Raw genomic sequence first — 20,987 nt, 5'->3', positions numbered from 1 at the left:
ATGCATCCCACACAAATATGGTAGGATACTACTGAACTTTGCCAAAAAAGAGCTGAAGTGCCTGACTCATCAATGTACTCTGTATTCCTGCTGACACTCAGGCAGTGAACTACTAGTTTCTTCATATACTGAATCATTTCCCTGTCAACCTTTACTTCATTGGATATATTTTATGTCATGTTGGAAAATTTCAACTCATTTTATCTAGAATAGCTTACGATTACACAGACAGTACTTTTAAACTTCCATTCCAGTCTCCATTAAAACCATTTTTAAAAAGAATATAGGTATGCTCATAGAGGTAGAACCTGAACTCACATATCAATGAACTTTTATGGAAAGCTCTGCATGACCGCACTGGTAGCAAAATAAAAATTAATATTTGTTATCTAGGCAAATGGTTACCTAGACATAGGGACTGAATGAGAACTCAAAAACTGAAATAAATCTCATGGATATATAATTATTAACCAGAAAATAAGATCACACTGCATACTGGAAAAAATTACTAAACAACTTTGTGAAAAAAAAATACTATCATTGCAGCAATGTAAAAATTCTTAATAGCTTTCAGTTGCCTGATGCCAGAATGATTAGTTGTTTACTTTGAATCTCATTCTCAAATAACTCCCACAGCATTCTTTGTGCAATTAGAAATGCAGGATGTGTTAAAAATTTCTCACACAGAGTGCTTTAGTAACCTCAGCATCTAAACACCCTTCTGTAGTGATAAAAGAAAATATTCTAAATCCAATGCAGAAGAAAGTATGTCAAAGTAAAACTTAGAGACTCGCTTAAATGGACATGAATTTAACTATTCAGCTACATTACTAATATCACATTTAATGTTTCAGTGCTTAAAGGCCTCAAGGATCAGCAACCTGTTGTAAATTGCAGTGGCTAACAACTTAACCAGATCACATTAGAATTATTTTAAAGGAATAGCAATAAAATGACTTGTCTACAGTGACTAGAGAATATTTCTAAAAAATATGAATCCTAGAACTAGTGAGAAAAATAATCATCAATACTTAACAATATTTTTCAATACCAACTTAATTAGGTTTCATAATGTTCACTATGAAAGTTTTATTAGCAATACTTTCCAAAGCTCTAAAAATTGTAAGTTTCTGTAGGTTAAACAACGCTCAATTTTTATTTTCTTCATTTTGGTTAAGTGGCAAAAGGCAACCTGGATTATTTTTATATAGGATCAATCATTCTTTCTTTCTTTCTCTTTCTTTCTTTCTTTCTTTCTTTCTTTCTTTCTTTCTTTCTTTTTCTTTCTTTCTTTCTTTCTATTTCTTTTCCTTCCTTCCTTCCTTCCTTCCTTCCTTCCTTCCTTCCTTCCTTCCTTCTTCCTTCCTCTCTTCCTTCTCTACCTACCTTCCTTCCTTTCATTCCTTACTTTCTTTTTTATTCTTCTCTCATATACTACATCCTGACCACAGTTTCCCTTCTCCCGTCTCCTGCCAGTCCTGCCCAACCACCTCCCTTCTCCCCTAGATCCACTTCTTCCTTTCTCTTCAGAAAGGGGCAGGCCTCCCAGGGATATCTACCAAACATATCAAGTTGCAAGACTAGGCACCTCACCTTGTATGAAGGCTAGATGAGGCAACCCAGTAGGAGGTTTATATTGAATCTTTTTTCTAGCAGTGAATCTGGTCAAAGAAGTTGTATGGTTGTTTACACTGAATAAGCCATCACCACCACACCTATGCAAAACATATTACATACACAGATTCTGGGCTGTTTTGGGATCCAAAATTCTCAATTCCTTCACTTTCTTCTTTGGAGGTCCACTCTTATTTTCTTCTACAGCATCTGTATTCCTTTGACCTGAAAGAAAAATGTTGATTCATGAACAATAATGGTGCGAATTCAAATACACGAAATAACACTAGTAAGGCATGTTAACTACATTAATAAAGGTGATTCTGAAATCAATAAATGTGTTTATTTCATTAGCACAGGGAAGAGGATAAACATAAAAATATAGACCTGTTTAGAGGTTTCCCTACAAATTAAATATCAGCACTTAAGCAGAAAAGATAAGCCAAATAGAACTAAAAATCAATTGCTGCTTCTTCCCTAATGTGTAACATAAATTACTCCTTTACAGGTAACTGCAGCAGCACTGGGATTAAATATATAGTAAAATCTCACTAATTTGGACTAATTAATGAAAGACGAAGACATGTCTTCTCTCCTAAAACATTCTAATATTTAGACATTTATTTAATTCAGTGAAATTGCCTTAAAGCACCTAAGGTAACTTAAGCTGCTAAACAGGTTGCAACACAAAATTTCCCCACTGAGATTGCTTTGAAGAATAGGTTTGAAGCATTTGTAAGTTGTACAACAGTACCACCATTTGTACACACATAATTACATATCCTCAAAGATGTGAGTTTTGTCTTAGTTACCATTTGAAAACATTTTCTTTCAGCAATATTATTTATTGTTTTTTCATGGTTGGAAGGATTCAAAGAAGGAGTGCAGCATCAAGGAGAAGCATTAGCCCCTATTCACCCTTCGAAGGCACTAGTGGCAAAGCCTGTGGCTGTCTGCTAAGAAAATGAAGCATGAAGTGAAGTCCCCAACTTCCATCTGCATAGAAGTGCTCCAGCAGTTGTGCTCAAGTACTGTTGGTTTACCTCTTCCATGATAAATACAAGGCTATAGGCAATGGGACCACTAAATCATGTTAGACAAGCAAAGCTAACTTATTTTTTCAATCAAGTGGCTTTCTTGAGCTCAAATTCATGCTGCTAAATTTCATCACTAAATGATACATCTGTGATCATCAAGCTGTTATTTTCTTCTGCAAATATAAACTTTATTTTGAGATGATTTTTTTTTATTATTTTAATTCATTTAATGTTGGCTGAAGACCTGACACATAAGGTATTTCCTTTAATAGTGAAAAAGCAATACTCAATCGGTATATTTTTGCTAAGAAAAGATATCAGTATCTTTGAAACTTGAGCAATATTTCAAAGGATGCAAAAAATGTTGTAAAACTATAGATTCCCTTTGCATTAATGCTGTAACATATACAGATTCTGTTACCTCAGCAGACAAGTAACACACAAAATAAATTAACTACAGAACAAATATTAAACATTATAAGATTTAGTAGAATGATCAATGTAAGGATAGACACAATATAATGAGAGTAGATAATAATTCCCTTGAAAATTATAATTCTGTGACAGGTGTCAAGTTCTTTGCAATGTTGCCAAAACACAATCACTAGGAAAGAAAAATGACTTTTAGTGTATTTCTTTAAAAACCATCATAAACGTTCCTCAAAGGATCTTTCTGCAAATACACTGTCTTTCTTATGCAATAGTCAACATTTCAATTTATTCTAATTTAAGCTCTCAGCTTAAGACAACTGCATAAAGAAAGAAATGACAGTTCAATAGCTATTTCTGATGTCAATAAAGAGAATTTAAATTATATCAAAATTACCTCTGCAATCACATTCAGATAATTTTAAAAAATCAAAGAAGTAGTCAAGAAAATCTTCCTAACTTCAACAGGCCTTAAACTCTGCTACAGAAAACTAATTAAACAGGAACATACAGGATAAACTGCTGTAAGATGGATGTATGATTATTATTTTATTTATAAACTAATGGGCTCCTGGCTAACACATTAGTGTCACTTCACATGCTAGCTCAGTGGTTCTCAACCTGTATGGGTAATGACCCCCTTGGGGGTCACATATCAGATATGCTGCATATCAGATATTTACATTACAATTCATAATAGTGGCAAAATTAGTTATGAAACAGCAAATAAATAATTTTATGGTTCCGGGACACCACAACATGAGGAACTGTATTAAAGGGTCACAGAGTTAGGAAGGTTCAGAACTACTGCTTTAGCTATCATTTTTCATTAAAATCTAGTCTGATTTGATTTTGAAATGAACAAAATTTTTGAAATTAAAATTAGATAGCCTCAATATCTATAGCTCAAGTTTCCTTTGGAATTGTATTCTATTTTACTTGTGTTATGTATGTAACTTGTTTAAAACCCTGAGGTTAGAAAACAACAAGCATTCCATCAGTAAGAACTCCAGTTTTGAGAATCAAAGTAGTGTAGCAAATTTAAAATAGTTCCCAAACTAGGCAGGTTTTCAAAAATAATGTCTATTTTTGTCTTTGGCCCGTTTTGTTTTTGTTTGTTTTAATGCCTTAGGGATCAATAACAGAGGCTCAGATAGAGAATTCAAACAATAGTGATAAGACAGCAAATGTCCAGAACAGAAGGTATTAAAGCATTCATATGTTAAAAACTGTCTTTCACAGTGATCTCAGAATGCCACTTAAACTAATTTAAGTCCATATGTTTCTAATGCACATAAACTTTTAAAAATACATTATAACAAAGGTGCAATCACTTAAAATCATTTGGATAAGACTGAGGAGTTATTTTATATTTTAATACAAGAATTCTTTTACTCATTCATCCAGTAGTCCTAGCAGAGGTCCCAAAGTGGCATCTGTTCATTCTAGATGGTAGCTCTGGAGCTTTGCTATACTAGTCTTTGTAATGTTCTACTCTTTCAACATAGAAATAAAAATCCAGGCTAAAGCATTTAAAATCTCCAATCTATTTGAACAGTTTATGAACTGATAGTCTTGGAAATCATTACGAAGGTACAAATGTAGGAGTCATGAATAGAAGAATTGAGTTAGCAGCAGTTGCCTTAAGGTTCTCAGGTTCATAGTAAATAATACAGTCAAATATGAAATCTCTTACACAGTAAAAAAGTTACACTGGATCTGAGACTTACAATCCACTGGGATAAATTAATTGTAGTACTTAAATTGGCATTATTAATGGAAAGAATAAAAATGAAACATTATAAATCACTGTCTGTAAGAAGATAATGATGCTTATGATAAAGATATTTGTATTATTGTTAGAAATGTGCTACCAACAAGATACTCATTAGCTTTTATAAAATACCCAAAAATGTTCTTATATTTCCTTCAATATGTGAGTTTCTACATGAAATCTCACTATAAATTTATCCTTTTACAAAAGAGGGATATTCATCATCATAAATAAATATGGGTATATACTTTCCACAGTCTAATATGTGCAATATTTAGAAATACTCTTTAATTTTGCTATCCCAATGAATGTAAAAAATAATTTGACCCAGATGTTTATAATTGTAGAATGTCTTAGGATATTTTAAATGGATAACATTTGTTAACTCAGAAGCTGACACAGAAACTTAAAAATATTGTTAATTTTTTAACTTATCACAAAATTTCCATAAGATAGATTTCTAAAGGCAGACTCAATGGTATTCATTTAACAGCTCATCAAGCAGTCCTAGCAGAGGTCCCAAGGTAGCATCTGGTCCTTCTAGGTAGTACTTCTATGGCTTTTCTATATTAGTCTTTATAATTTTCTACTCTTTCAACATGGAAACAAAAATCCAGACTAAAGCATATAGTTCCAATCTCTTTCAGTAGTTTATAAACTGATAGCCTTGGAAATCATGAGGAAGAAATGTAGGAATCATAAACAATAGGAAAGAGAATAATCTTTTAAATGTAGGTAAACTTTACTTAGTTTGGTATGGTGATATTTGTGGTGAAATGTGATTTTATTTGTATGTTAATAAATAAAGTTGCCTGGGGGTCAGAGTTAATAGCAAGCCATAGCAGAAACCTGGTGGTGGTGGTGGTGGTGGTGGTGGTGGTGGTGGTGGTGGTGGTGGCGGCGGCGGCGGCGCCGGCGGTGGCACACACCTTTAATCCCAATCACATGACAGGCAGATCTCTGTGTGGTCAAGGATACAGCCAGCATGGAGACACACGCCTTTAATCTCAATACCAACCATAGAGACCTAGAGGTCTGTATAGACAGGCAGTGATGAGGAGGTCATGTGGTTGGGTTTACAACCAATGAGAAGGCAGAACAGAAAGTCAATAAAAAGACAGGTACACAGGAAGTAGGCCTCTTTCTGAGGGGAAAGATGGCAGTGGCAGTGAAGGGTAAGAAAGAGTTTTAGCTACTGCTCTGACCTCTTGGGCTTTTAACTCTGCATTTGGCTCTGTCTTTCTTATTTAATAAAACTGTTACATCTACAGTTTGGCAAGCAACAAACTATTCAATTGTGCTCAACTGTCTTTATATAGAATAGCAAATTTGTTTACAAAGTCTTTAAAGGGAAAGCTGATGGAGTGTGCAGAAAAGATTACACTTCTGTCTTCTCTTCCATGCTACATAGGACAGCTGCAAAGTTTCCCCTTTCCCTGCTGTCTACAGCTGCACAGTAAGGCATCCTACAGAAAAGTAGACTTTATCCTGACACCTGCATAGTACCTGAATCAATAGGAATGGCATTATCAAGAGTGTTCCTGAAGTTCAGTGCACATTAAACAAGACTAATGGTCCTAATGGTGGGAATCACTCACACACACACACACACACACACACACACACACACACACACACACACTTTGTAATGATTTCCTAATTAAAGAACAAATCTTACTAGTTGTAGTTTATACAAGAACCCCCCCAAATCAGGAAGTACATGTTCCTGCAAATTAACATCTGCATAACTAATATACTTGTACACCTGTTCATTAAGCCAATTACTGAACACTGCTAAATGTCACTAGAACAGTATGTTTAACAACATGCATAGCTAATGTTGTATATTTTCAAATTGTCCTCAATATCTTGGCAGATACTGTATATTTTAGGAAGAACAAATAAAGATGTCTTAAGGTTTTAGGGATAAAAACTTCGTTTCAGCTGGAAATTTTAAAACCCAAACCAAAGCATGGTTCTTATTTCAATGTAGAATTTGACAAATGAGGTCGAACTTTTTCCCATTAACTTTTAACCTATGCTAAGTACATTATTCAAGTTAGAGTCTGTCCCTTTACCCACATGTTTTCCCTAGCTATCTATGAACCAATGGACAGCTTCCCGGCTGTTGTATCTACTGAAAATTCCCTGCTATGTCAAACTACATAATTCACGTGACAAGTTAATGATGCAAACAATAAACCACAAGAGCAATATGTGTCAAGCCCAGAGGATTATCAGGAAAAGTATAATTGTAAGGAAAAAAGGCTAAATTCAAGTACTAGTAGGCTATGAGGACATTTCTTATTGAGAATATGGTCTAGACAAGCATCATACACAAGCTGTTCTGACTTTTGTGGTCAATCTTAGATGATTGCAAATGCTATACTCAATTTAGCTTAATATGGATCACAGTTAATTTTGTTGAGCAAGATTTAATAGCACACCTATAACTACAACTAGGCTTGACACTACATATATTCTATCAATTGGGCAAAACACGTATTTTTATTAGGCAAATACAGGTGCGACAAAATTCAATAAACAAGGTAGCTTCAAACAACAAGCATTAACATCTTTACAATTCTGAAGGAAGTTCAAGATCAAGGTATTACCAAGATGGATTTCATTTTGAGCCTTCTTATTGAAGAATCCACCATCTTACTATGTGCTTATATGACCTTTCCTCAGTGTGTGCCAGAGCCAGAGTTAGACTTTCTGGGTATCTCCTTATAAGTACACTGTTAGGGCTGGATCATGCCTTGTGGCTTATTTAAACCTTGATTACTTCCTCAGAGGCCCCATCACCAAATAGCATCACACTTAATAGTAATTTTAACCAGTGAATCTTGGAAGGTACCAAATATTCAGGACATAACAATACTAATACTTTACATTTTTGCAAAATGAATTCTACAGAGAAAACTTGTGGAAGTGTTGTTGCTGGTATTTTACGCTTTTTTAGGGGGCCTGCCACCCAGCTTCCAAATAAATCACACATGGAGGCTTACTCTTACTTATGAATGCCTGGCCTTAGCCTGGCTTAGTTTCTAGCCAGCTTTCTTTACTTTATATTATCCTGTCTACCTTTTGACTCTTGGCTTTTCCTTTTCTTTTCATGTGTACCTTTCTTATATCTTACTCTGTGGCTTGCTGTGTAGCTGGGTGGCTGGCCCCTGGAGTCCTCCTCCTTCTCTGGCTTCTAAATCCCCCCTCCCAGATTTCTTCTTCTATATAGTCTCTCTGCCTGCCTGTCCTGCCTATCCTTTCTCCTGCCTTGCTATTGGCTAGTTCTTTATTAGACCATCAGGTGTTTTATACAGACACAGTAACACAGCTTCACAGAGTTAAACAAATGCAACATAAGCAAAAGTAACACACCTGAAAATAATATCCCCCAACATGGAAGGGCACAAAGAAGAGTTAAATGTCTCAGGTGTCTGGTACCAAACTCTCTTATCTTAGCACTAAGTTCCATCATTTCCCACAAGATGCGTAGTTGTTTGTCACATGTTTATAAGTAAATAACTGGGGATGCTGAACATATGTTATAATTTAACTTTCCTAATAGAATTCTTCCTACTGTCCAAAGTATATTGCTGTGTATTGTTGAGCACTAAATCAAAGCTGTATTTTTTTCTTTGCGTGGCTTAGTATCCTCAATATCATAAAGTGGAATTCTGAATTTGGTGGCCAGTGATCTCAGCAGGAGACACTCTGTATTCTTTTTTTCTTTTGGTTTTTCTTGTCTTTTCTTTTTTTCTTTAAATTAAGCTACAAGAAGAGGAAGGTAAAGATTTTACACAGAATAATGACAGTGACTTGGGGTATTTTTTTTTTCATTCCTGCCTAATCTAGCCTGACAAAGTGATGTTTCTGTAATGTATGAACAAAGAATTTTAAAGAGAAGATTTGTGATAATGTCAGGGATCTCAGGACTCACAGAAATCTCCAGGTGAAAACGGGTTGTTAAGAGTGACACAGCATGCTCATAAAAGACAAATGCATGATAAATTTCCAGACAAAGAATAACATTAGGCTAGCTGACCACCTCTACCACCCCTCTCCAATCAGAACATCAACAGGGAGAGCCTTTGAAAACTCTAGGTTAAACAGATGTCAGTACTGTGGATAGATATATACTAAGAAGAAAGCATTAGTAACTGTAGAGGTAAAAGATACTTAATTTGGCCGGGCAAGGTGGCACATGATTTTAATCCCAGTACCCAGGATGCAGATATAGGCGGATCTCTGTGAGTTTGAGGCCAACCTGGTCTACTAAGTGAGTTCCAGGACAGCCAGAGCTGTTATACAGAGAAATTATATCTTGAACCTCCCCCTAAAAAAAAAAAAGACGCTTAATTACTATCATATGGCAGCAATACCTATTTTCCTAGGTAGCTTATGAGAAATAAATGGAATACACATGCTAAGGTTTCATAATACATAAAACACAAAACATAGCACTTGTGGCAACAGTGAGTAAATATTTTTGGCTTTGCAGATCAAAGTGTCTTTGTTCCAAGTGCTTAAATCAGTGTCATTAGTGTGAAGCAGCCATTAAAAAAAACAAAAGAAAGAAAATGAATGAACAAGGAAGCATTCCAATAAAATATGTTTGCAAAACCACATGGCCAGATAGATTTGTCCTGACTTATGTCATATGCTAATATCTGATATAAGAGGTACTTAATAAATTACTAGTGCCTTATCTTTTTCCTTTCCAAAGAGGTCAATATATTCTTATTTATACTTTTGAAAAAGTGAGTAAATGTTAAATACTTTCCTCACAAAACAGTGTTTAGAAGTGCCCTATTATAGCCATTGATTAATAAATCTAGTTTTCAAAAAGCAATCATATAATAGATCATATTTATATTCCTCATGATTTTTAAGTGTGTCTATCCTACAGGGATCAGCCATCTGATACCAAACTAGCAGTCTTTTGTTTTATTCTGCATAGAGTATCATATGATTTTATTATATGTCTTCATGTAAAATAATCACAAAAGGAAATAAACATTAATGAAATTATAAAATGAATTCCTAATTTTCCATTATTATTAGGTTTGAATATGTTTGGTAATGATTTACTTGTTAGTCATTAGTTTAAGGTAAACTAGAAAACTGAATTCTACAAAAGAAATTCACATAAATCTAGACTTTGAATTTTATGTAATATTCTTCTCTTGCTTTATGCACATCAAAGTATTACTGTTTCAATTTGGTTTGTTGCTGCCTGAGCTCAATGGGAAATAAGCAGAGCTATATTGTCTCTGTTTTTGCCATTTGGATTCCAACCGCTTTCAATTTTATCTTTCAGCAGTAATTTTCTTTAGTTCGGAAGTTACATCAATGTAATCTGTTGAAGGTGATCGAAGCATTAGGAAATCTTTTTGTGAGGGTAAAATAGAGTACCTGAACTTTTCGCTTCTTTCTTTGTTTTTAAAGTTAGGTTTAGTGTGCTGGTAAGTTTTTATTTGAAAGCAGAAAGACAGTATTTAAGACTCCTTTGGAAATGTGCAAACATGAGAAGATTAAAATTCAAATAAGCATAAAGGTTCTATTCTTAGGACAAACTCCTGACCTTCTTCTTTCTCAGTCTATTATCCTTCTCTATTACATCACCCAGTATTTTGGAAGAATATCAGACACATTGTCTCATTCTTCCATTCTCTTCTATCACTTAGTTATAATGTGGATTCTATCTATACATTTACCTATTGAATAAGAATATCAGAATCGCCATAGGAAAGGTCTCAGGATGGCTGTGTCTTTAAAACTCCACATTTTATTAGCAAAGTTGGAATCAACTGTTCCACAGCATATAATACATAAACCTGTGATGGCTCCATAAAAGAACCCCAAATTGAACAATGAGGAAAATTATCAATAGCAATTCCCAAAATCCTTGTTGCATTTCCTCTAAAATTCAGATCTAACACTAAAGGCAAATTCTTGGTCAATGGCAGCAGATCCTCAATGCTAATGATTTACTTAGTTTTAAATCATTTAAGAAAAGGATGCATCTCTAAATTGAAGGATTTTCCATACCTTTGTATACCACAATAGTTTATATACAGATTTCTAGAATAAATAGGAATGTATTTCACACATTAATTAAAACTGACTACACACATAAAATTCTAAAATGGATATTGCATAAATTGCCTCTTTCATTTTTATATAGATAGTTGTGGCTGTCCCCAGAGTAGAAAAAAAGAAAATAGATCAGCCATTGGAAAGAAAACAGTAGCTAAAAAACAGCTTCTGCAAACATCTCTATATTATCTGCTATCAAAGCAGCCAAGGTAGGTAAAGACTTGGACTACGTAAAATAAGAAGAAATATTTTATTGTATAAAAGCTGGGTTCTTTTTTTTTTTTAAAAAAAAAAAGACTATTTACTCCATCTCCCAAGTCGAGATAGCTAAAATGCTAAGCACACAACAGCTTAGTTTCATTGCTACTGCAAACTATACAGTCACATTAAAGCCTCTATGTTTTAGAACACTAGATCTCAATGACAAAATTCGAGTCAAAGTGTGTATTCCTGAATATAATGCTCTGCTTTATGTCAAGTAAATTTTGGTTAGGCTCCTAGCTAGTAACATAATGATATCAACTACACAAAATGAGAATAAGGATCAGCTGAGTTCAACATGAATGTTGCTTACCAAAATAAATGGATTAAGTTTATATGAAGCATATGAAACAAATGAATACAGCTTTATATTGAGTTCTTCACAGCCACAACTAGTTCCTGTGTTTGTGTGTGTGTGTGTGTGTGTGTGTGTGTGTGTGTGTGTGTGTGTGATTAAATATATCACCATTCAATGGACTCAGTTTAGTAATGAATTTCTATGAGGTATTTATTAATGTAAATGGCAGAAATGGTTTACACAGTAAGCTTTTGAAGACTAAATAAAAAAAAAAGTTCTTGGATAAGGACCCAGCTCTGGAAACTGTGTCCCATAAGAACTATTTTTAATAATACCATGTTTGGTGCTATATAGCATTTTTAACACTAATGCAAAACATAAAACCTTATATAAAACATAACCCTAATAATTTATAGGAGAACAATTGGGTGTTGCTTACTGTGCAGCTCTCATTAATTTCTGAGGCAACAAGTTAAATACCAGAGGGCACTTTGCTATTTATAAAGGCATGTATAAGATAAATGTAATGATTAAGAATAACATTGTTTGATTGTACACCATAATCTCATGTGTGGCCACTAAAATTCTTAACTAGTTTTTTAAAATGTACAGAAGGAGGGGAGAGCTATTACAATGTAAAGTTAAAGCAAATTTCAAAAAAGATTAAAGAGAAATCTTCATTGTGTTAGAATAAAGAAGAAATACCTGTAATTTAAGGTTTTACCACAAACTTATTAAAGATAAAAGAGAAAGTAACAGTCCAGATAAGAAACAGCTGCTAATAGTCACAGATAGCAAATGAATTTGACTGGATCAGGACAGCAACCTGCTGGTTCTTTTTCCTCCTAAATCATTTCAAACCTGCTGTGCTTGCCATTAGGCTGGCCTTTACTTCACCCTAGCCACTTCAGTCCTAACACTGTGGGGGATCATTGTTGCTTCCCTATGGCTGCTGCCAAAGTGTACCTCTCTGCTTTTAGCCTAGAATGCTTTGAATCTAAACTTAAGCCCTCATTATAACTGCAGAGAAGGGGCAAGAAGTCAATACGTAAAATCTAAAAGAGGTGTCAAAAAACATGCGCATGCACACATGCACACTGACACACACATACAGACACACACACACACACAGAGAGAGACAGACAGACAGACAGACAGACAGAGACAGAGAGACAGAGAGAGACAGAGACAGAGACAGCGCTTCAAATTGGCAAATGGCATAATATTTCTAAAATATTACTTAAAAACATGTTGGATTATAGACATTTTCCACATATGCAACCAATTCATTTATATAATTAATATGCCTTAAATGAAATATATATAAATGAACTCTAAAACTTGGTATGACAATGCATGAAAAAGAATGAAATAAACATAAGTGTATCTAGCTTTCCATTTAGATCTTTTTGAAGTAAATCTGATGAGTTATTAAAGGATAAATATCTAGAATATTCTTTAATAAAACTCACACATATTAAATACAGTAGGTGAGAGTGAACACAGGAATGAAACAATTATGTTTATTCAAAACATCCTTCAAGTCTTAATCTTGGAATAGTTACATTTTAAATATATTATTGCTCTGGAGTGAGTTATTATATTTACTGTTACTCTGTTTGCCTAATACAGGAGGAAGAAACTGAAGCTTTCTAATTGTGAGTTCTGCCCACTGTATAGCGAAGATAAATATAATTAAAATAGAAAAGTTAAAACAGGACTTTTGAGTAGCTCCAAAATAATTTAAGCTTACCTCCTTTCAGATTTTTTACTGCTGAACCTTTCTCTGTAGATTAACACAAAAACAAGGTACGGTGGTCTCTATTAAACTTTCTCTACTTAGTTTATCTTCACCTATAGCACAAATAATGCCCTTCTCCTATTATTGCTCAACTTCCTCAATGCACATGTATGTACCATATTCTAACTCTTACAAAAACAAAATTTCCAGAAGAAAACAGGTCATTATAGACTATACACAATGATTTCAATGAAACTATGGTGATATACTATAGGAAACAATAAAGAACCAAATGGAAACAATTAGTAGATAGCACTCATTTCAGACACTTAGGAAAAATATTTCTATCTGTGGTGTGAAGAAGAGAAAATGAATAAATTCTAACTTTGTATGAGCTTGCCTATCATAAGAAGGTACCTGATTTTCAAATTAAAGAACAGCTTTTATGCTACAAATGATTTCAGAACAAACCCAGCATACAATGATTTACTGGACAAGATCAATAGAAACTGTGCAAAAGAGATTATACTGTTCAGTGATCCATGTTGCATCAATATCTATAATGGAATGAGACAAGGTGATACAATGGCCCAAAGCTTCCTGAAATTGCTCTTCAACAAAATTAAATAGGAAAATAAAGCCCACACAGACAGTAAAAGTGTACCACACCCTCTTTTAATCTAAAAAAAATTCCTATGTCATATGAAAAGTAGAATGCAGCATTATAATAGTTATCATCTGAATAAAACTTAATGCACGGATAATAAAAGATACATGTAACAAATATATCCCACAAGGCTCTGCCAACATTACTGCCAAAGAAATATGACAACACTATCAATGTGATTCAATAAATGAACAAAAGTGGTTTGTTCAATGGTCAATGGCCCAGAAACAGCAGCTCAGGCGAGTTTATTGGCATAGAAAGAGTTACTGGATAGAAAACCACTAATAAAGATGAGAACACTATTTAATTTTGTCATATAGAGGTTAAAGTGAAATATGAGTATTTATGTACATCATTAGCTGAAGTTGATAAATTGACTGTCATCTCATTGCCTGTGGTGTCCTGAATGTATGAAATCTGACAATATACAAACCTAATGGTAGATATTAAGGCTCTGCTCCACTCTAAGTACAGATGGATCAGCTAGGTGGCCTGGAAGACAACAGGTGGCTCTCTCAACTTACTGATTTCATATGTAGCCTATTAGAAAAAGATATTCCAAAAAAACTTCTGTGTTGATTTAGTGAAAAGACATGCTGTCTCAAACAATCTCAATGCAATACAATTAAAAACAGAGTAAATTTCCTTGTGCTGTTGATCATGGAATATTACTTCAGAGTTCTATGAAAGAGTCACAATTATTAAGAAACCTGGAATATCCAATATGATGCCAAATTATCGCTTCAATTAAGTCTTTAAATTGCGTATGAAAGGTGCTTGTCTGTATCATCCTATGCTTCTTTAAGCAGAGCATGACTTACTATTCACTAACAGCACCATGAGCAAAGTGAATATTTAATTCCCTTTCTAACAATAGCTATTAATGACACTATTATCATATTATATTTTATTTAATGAGTGTCTCACTTGGTATATTTCTACTCTGTAATGACCATATTACGTTCTTAAGGTAAGGATCCCATTTTGACAAACTACCTCCTTTAGCATATTTGCCTACCGTTGTGTTTAGTTGAACTGTTTTCAAAATACAAAACAGAGTGAACAGCACTTAATTGAAACATCTGTAAATGTCAGTCCATATTTCATGCCCACCAAAATACGTGACATCATTCAACCTAAAACAGTAGGGAGTAAAATCAAAGGGATTCTTCAATTACAGATAAGCATACCACACATAGAAATTCCACTACTAATGATGATAAAGGAAAAACCTGGCTTAAAAAAAAAAACCTAAGTGTGAATCAATCACAATATCCACTTGTACATTAGCTCATAATTCAACCAGGATGCAATAACTTAACTTTTTAAAAAAATGCCTATTTAGTAGGAATTTCTGTAGCATTCTTTTAAAGTTGGAGGTCATTATTGCCTTTAAAATAAAGTACCTTGGTTATTTGCTTAGGCAATTCTAATAATTAATAATCCACATGGAAAAATTGCATATAACCTATATTTCCATATAAAGTAAAATGAAAGTGTTCAAATATACAATATCTTTGGGAATGACTTACCTGAGGACACAATAAAGAATATAAAAAAAATAACAAAATAAACCTGACAGATTCAGTAAGAGAGAAGATGCTGTATTTTGGTCACTTATTAAATGCTGGAGTTTATCTTTGCTAAAGGCTATTACAGCTGAATCGGCAGTACTTAGCCACATTAAAAGCTTTTAAACCAAGTAATCAATGAAGCTAAAACACATAAACACACATACTGCAAAAAATTTAAACATGAAGCTAATCACTAGAAACAATGCATGTATTGTTTTCTTAGACGATAAGTTAATCAAATTTCTATTCCTCAATCTTTCCTACAATTTATCTGATTCAAAATTTGGTGTTTCATAATTCAAAATAGGAATAACTTTGCTCTTTCAACTCTATTAGTATACACTATATAAATATACATGCATATATACTCTATGTATTAAATTATTTATACTCTTCCTGAAAGTTTCTTCTCAATGACTTTAAAGCCAAGACTTCTTTGATCTCCTGTCACTTTCATGCTACATAGCTATAACTAAGTATTAGTTTGTGTAGCTATAACACTTAATATTAGATATATTAGATTACATATATATATAATTAATACTATAGTGCTTTGACTTCATAATATTTTACTCAACTTTTGTTTTGAATTTTTTCTACTCATTAAAAATTATTCTAAATGTTTTCTACTGGGTTATCTTCTAGAAATGTTAAGATGTTATTGCTTATCTTTATTTGTTTCTCATTACCTACGAGGTAACACTACTTTCCAAACTTAGGTGCAAATAAACTCAAAAACCTAGTTCCCCAGGATTTGAGACACAACACAACAGTCATCAATCATGGATATGTCAGGAAATTCCAGGCCTGAATATGTTTGTGAAGTGTCTGTATACTGTACTATCTAGGTTTGAACACAAAATGATTTTCTTCTGTGGTCCTCTACAACATTTTGTTCCTATCATGATGTAACATTTAATGAACTGTATTATTATTACTTTACATGTCTAGTATTTCAATTTGTGTTAGCTTCCAAGAGTTATCAGCTATGACTTGATCATCAATAGAAATAAATGTCAATTTAACACAATTTGTAGGTATTGAAAACAATGCTTATTGAATTGAAGGTTTTATTTTCTAAAACTGCTCTCTTATCATGATCTGACAAACCAAGCCATACACACAAAAGCACACATGCATTCATAATTAGTGGTCTATTAATAATGCAAAGATCTGTGTAGATGGTATTTATTTTGTTTTAAACGTCTACCATTTAAAGCATTATTGTGTTACTTAAGAATTTGAATTCAGTATGATGCATTGGCAAATGAAACTAATAAAAACTTTTTTAATACAAAGTGTCACAAGAATAATTTTGATTATTCAAAAGATGGCTATACTAATATTTTTTAAATGAATATTAATATCCAGTTAAGTTTAACAAGAAGAAACAACATACAGCATTTTCTCTATTCAAGTATGAATTATTTCATATCCAGAAAACTGAAAAATAAATTTGGACATCAAATTTTAATGTAAAAATTCTTCCCTGAATTTCTGTTTCTGAAAGCGTGGTAAAAATATACATATATTTTTTCTTCTAGTGAAAATATTCTATTTTTCTGAATATATTAAAAATAACATTAAATATACAGAATATCAAATAAAGGAAGCAATACCTAGATGCCAAAAAGGATAAAATCAGGAGCAGCAACTTTGACCTTGAGTGAAGATTAACTTAAGCTTCAATTTGCACAGCCTCAATATGGAGGAATGGAAACCAAGCCATGGGACTGAATAAAGTCGAAAAATAAGAGAAAACGGTTCTGGAAGCTACTCTGGACTATAGCATTTTACAACAAATTAGAAATGAACTTGCTCATCTCTCTGGGGGCTTGAAAAGAAAATTGTCCATATCAAGTATGGAGTGAAAAGGGTAAAAATCCTCTCTGAGAATTCTTAAGTAAAAAAACCAACCTAGATACAGCCTAAAATCACAAATGTATGTCAGTATAAAAAAAAAGGCAAAGTATAACCTGATCCTAAGTTGGTAGAATCTTAGTAAATGCAAAGTTAATCTTTTATGAAGATCAGTAACCCTCATTAGAGGATATAAAATATCTATGTGCACAAAAACTGTACAAAGAACACAACTGTTGAAGAAATTCAAAGAAATATAACAAAGTGAAAATTTTGCATATATTAATAATTAATAAAATTAGCATATCTGTCATAGAACTGAATGAAATTACTTAAAGGGATTAAGAGAAAATGAGACAACGATTAAGACATAATAATTACTATACTTCTTATATTTGAAAACAGCTTCTATTGTATTCCAAAAAAGTGTGTGTGTGGCTCTGTGTGTGTGTGTGTGTGTGTGTGTGTGTGTGTGTGTGTATGTACATGTGTGTAGGATAAATAAAACTGATACCCACCAGGAAAAAAAAGGTATGTTCATTAAGTGAAAGATAAAAGGAAAGGAATTATCCAGAGTATATCGCTGACAGAATATGAGAAATGTTAGGAGAAATGTAGCTTAGAGTAAGAAGGTATAATTTCAAAATAATCCACCTTCTATACTATCAGAGCACAATAATGGGAGAGATGGATGGAAAGAGTCCACACATAACCTACATATCTTTATAGACATTATCGTACTTAAAAAAAAAATTATGGGCCATGAATTTAAAGAAGAATGGCAAGGGGTATACAGTTGGGTTTGGAAGGAGAAAAAGAAGGAATGTTGTAATTAAATATAATCACAAATGTTAAATAAAATATATTAAAATCATTTATATGGTAGGATATATTACTTTGGCTCAACAGACATTTATATTCATAATCTTTATATAAAACTTATAAACTGAATTAGCATTTAAGTTCCCAGTTTGTCAGGATTTACAAAAAAAAAAAAAAAAAAAAAGAACAACCAATTTGAGAGGTGATTTTATAAAAATCAGGCTGTACCAAGCATCTCTCACAGAGACTGCCTCATCAAATTATATAGAAATTCAACATCTCATTATACAAGTATGATTCTAATACAAGTAATTTTCCTTTACCTTGTTGAGATAATAGTAGTAATATAGCATTAGTCTTAGAAATCTATTCAACCATGTTTAAGGAACGGAGATATAATAAAAAAGTTAAGGTAGATAAGCCATTAAATGACTTGAGGAGGAAAGGAAAGGGAAGAAAGAGAAGAAGGAAGAAGGGAAATGGGAATGAAAGAAAGGAGAAAAAGAAAAGCAAGGCAATAGTATAACAGCAAGAAATATAAATTGCCTAAAATATTAAACTAGAGCATAGATATCTTTGAGTCCATCTATTTTTCTGCATATTTTATAATCCACATTCTGGAAGCATCTGTTATAAACACGGCCCTTAAACACATCAAGCTATCAGCTGTGTGATCTATTCACATATTCCCAGTACCACCTGGAAAAAATGCAAATTGTATAGCTTTGTTCATAAAAAAACAAAACAAAACAAAACTGCCTATGTTGAATTTCTACCTCCCTGAATCATAAGATTTAACAGCCTGGGCCAGGGAGATTACACAATTAAGAATTAAAATCTTAATATTTCAGTCAGTGTTGAATAATACCTTACTTGTGATAGAAAATAAGAAAGGAACAATGTGATTTTCTATAGAAATTTCAATACTCCTTAGACAAAAAAAAAATTGGACAAAAGACTAGTTACTTTCACATTTTCTAGGTATTATATAAGTGTAGGTTAAAAACAGTCTCATGAGTTTATAACTAATGTTGCTATTCTGCAGGAAAGGCTGCTGAGTTTTAACACAGAACCTTATGCAGGCTATACAAGTGCTCTACCATGGTGGTATTACCATGGTCTAAAACTGATGGTCTCAACAAAATAATTTTGGAAGCCTAAGATTCATATTATCCCCTTAATTCTACATGATTGTAAATTTACATCACTCTATCCTAGATTATTTACTTAAAATTCAACAAGGAATATAGCTAAGTATATTTGATGAACAGGTATTCGATAGCACCATAAAAAATAAAGTAGAAAGGAATGACAGGTTTTACAAAGATGAGACAAATCAAAGGTGAAAGAAGTACCAAAACTCCTAAATCACATGGACATAATAAATAGGATCCTCAGGCAATGATCTGGTATAATGTAACACTCAAAGAGCATAACAAAGTTCTTCTGTTCCCTTAAGCTAAATGAATGTCTTTGTATAGTTTCACAGACCTGACACCTTTCAATAAATTCCACCAATAACTCCAATTTCATTGTTAGTGGTAAGATTATTTCTCTTTTAGAAAAGTTAAAAACAAAACCACCACCAAATAAACAAAACCCCACATGTTTAATTATTGTGAGAAATTCGTGTAGATTGGTCGATTCCAAATGAAATTCTTTTAATATACTCCCCTAATTATGCTGTTTTTAATGAAATAAGTGAGAATCCATGATTATTTATAAATCAATGGAAAAAAAAAGAAAAGAAGACTCAAAATGTGGCAATACAGGGAAAAGACGGTTTGAACAGAAGCAGTGATCTAAGACACACTCAGTTTGTATATGCCAGAAAAATGTTTCAAACAGCAAACATTTAACCATCACTATCAGAACAGAGAAAAATAAATTACTCCATTAATTTCAACATACATTTCAGAAAAAAAAATTGAATGATTTACATGGTGGGATTTGAAAAGAATATATCTACAGAGGAAACCAATTAAAAGTATACTTGTTTTCATTAACAGTTAAGGCAGTGATAACAGAAGAAAAACATCCAATGCCATCATGTTATAAACCTCAAGCTCAGGCCTGGTCTTAGCAACCTAATGAATAATGTAATGTGGCACACTAATCTAATTCAGTTTGGAAGGAAAGGGCATGGACTCTACCGTGAACTTCAGTAGAAATAGCAGTAATTCTAATGAACATAAAAGCCAGAGAGCCCCCTGTACAGTGCTTTGCATATAGAAAATGCTCAATTACTAGCTCTTGTCAAATAGAAAGTACGTGAAGTTCATGATTGTTGCTGTGGATCACTGTATGCCTATTTGCATGAAGATCAGTTAGTACACTTATGAGAGGATCAGGAACTAAAACAAACACAAGCAACTTCGGAAAATAAACCAGAATGTCAAATTCACTGAACATGTAAAAATTTATTTCAGCAAATAGTATTTTCCAATTACAAAGTGTTTAAGAAAGCAAAGAATCACCATTTATAGGAAACACTACAAAATTCTGAAGGTTTTAGTGTTGGGAGTATAAAATTAAGCATAAAGTAATTTAAAATGATTGACCACTTATTGTACTTTATGGTGAATTATTAAAGCTTTCGTATAGATATAATGTTTTGAGGTAGAAAAATATCCTGCTTCCTCACTAAAACTCTTGGTCTAATTCTGTTTGATATTTTCATCTCTCATTTAATTGAGTTAATGAAGCAACTCAATTACCATATTAATGTATGGTTAATAGGCAAATCAACATTTTCGCATATGTTGGTACATGTAAGTACTTCGTATTTTCATAACTTTTTATGTACCT

The 20,987-nt window shown here is 33.0% G+C and overlaps 1 protein-coding gene across 2 annotated transcripts in view; it reads right to left on the bottom strand.

The window, feature by feature from the left end:
• The window catches only part of Diaph2 (diaphanous related formin 2), a 752,478-nt gene that overhangs the window by 418,398 nt on the left and 313,093 nt on the right, over positions 1 to 20,987 (bottom strand). For both annotated transcript variants that reach the window (XM_059251575.1, XM_059251574.1), the window contains one exon: positions 1,738 to 1,839. In XM_059251575.1, coding sequence (XP_059107558.1) covers positions 1,738 to 1,839 — 102 coding nt within the window. The remainder of the gene's footprint in view (positions 1 to 1,737; positions 1,840 to 20,987) is intronic.

Source organism: Peromyscus eremicus, chromosome X (genome assembly GCF_949786415.1).
Source record: "Peromyscus eremicus chromosome X, PerEre_H2_v1, whole genome shotgun sequence".
NCBI lineage: Eukaryota > Metazoa > Chordata > Mammalia > Rodentia > Cricetidae > Peromyscus > Peromyscus eremicus.
This window is presented reverse-complemented; position numbering and strand designations above follow the sequence as displayed.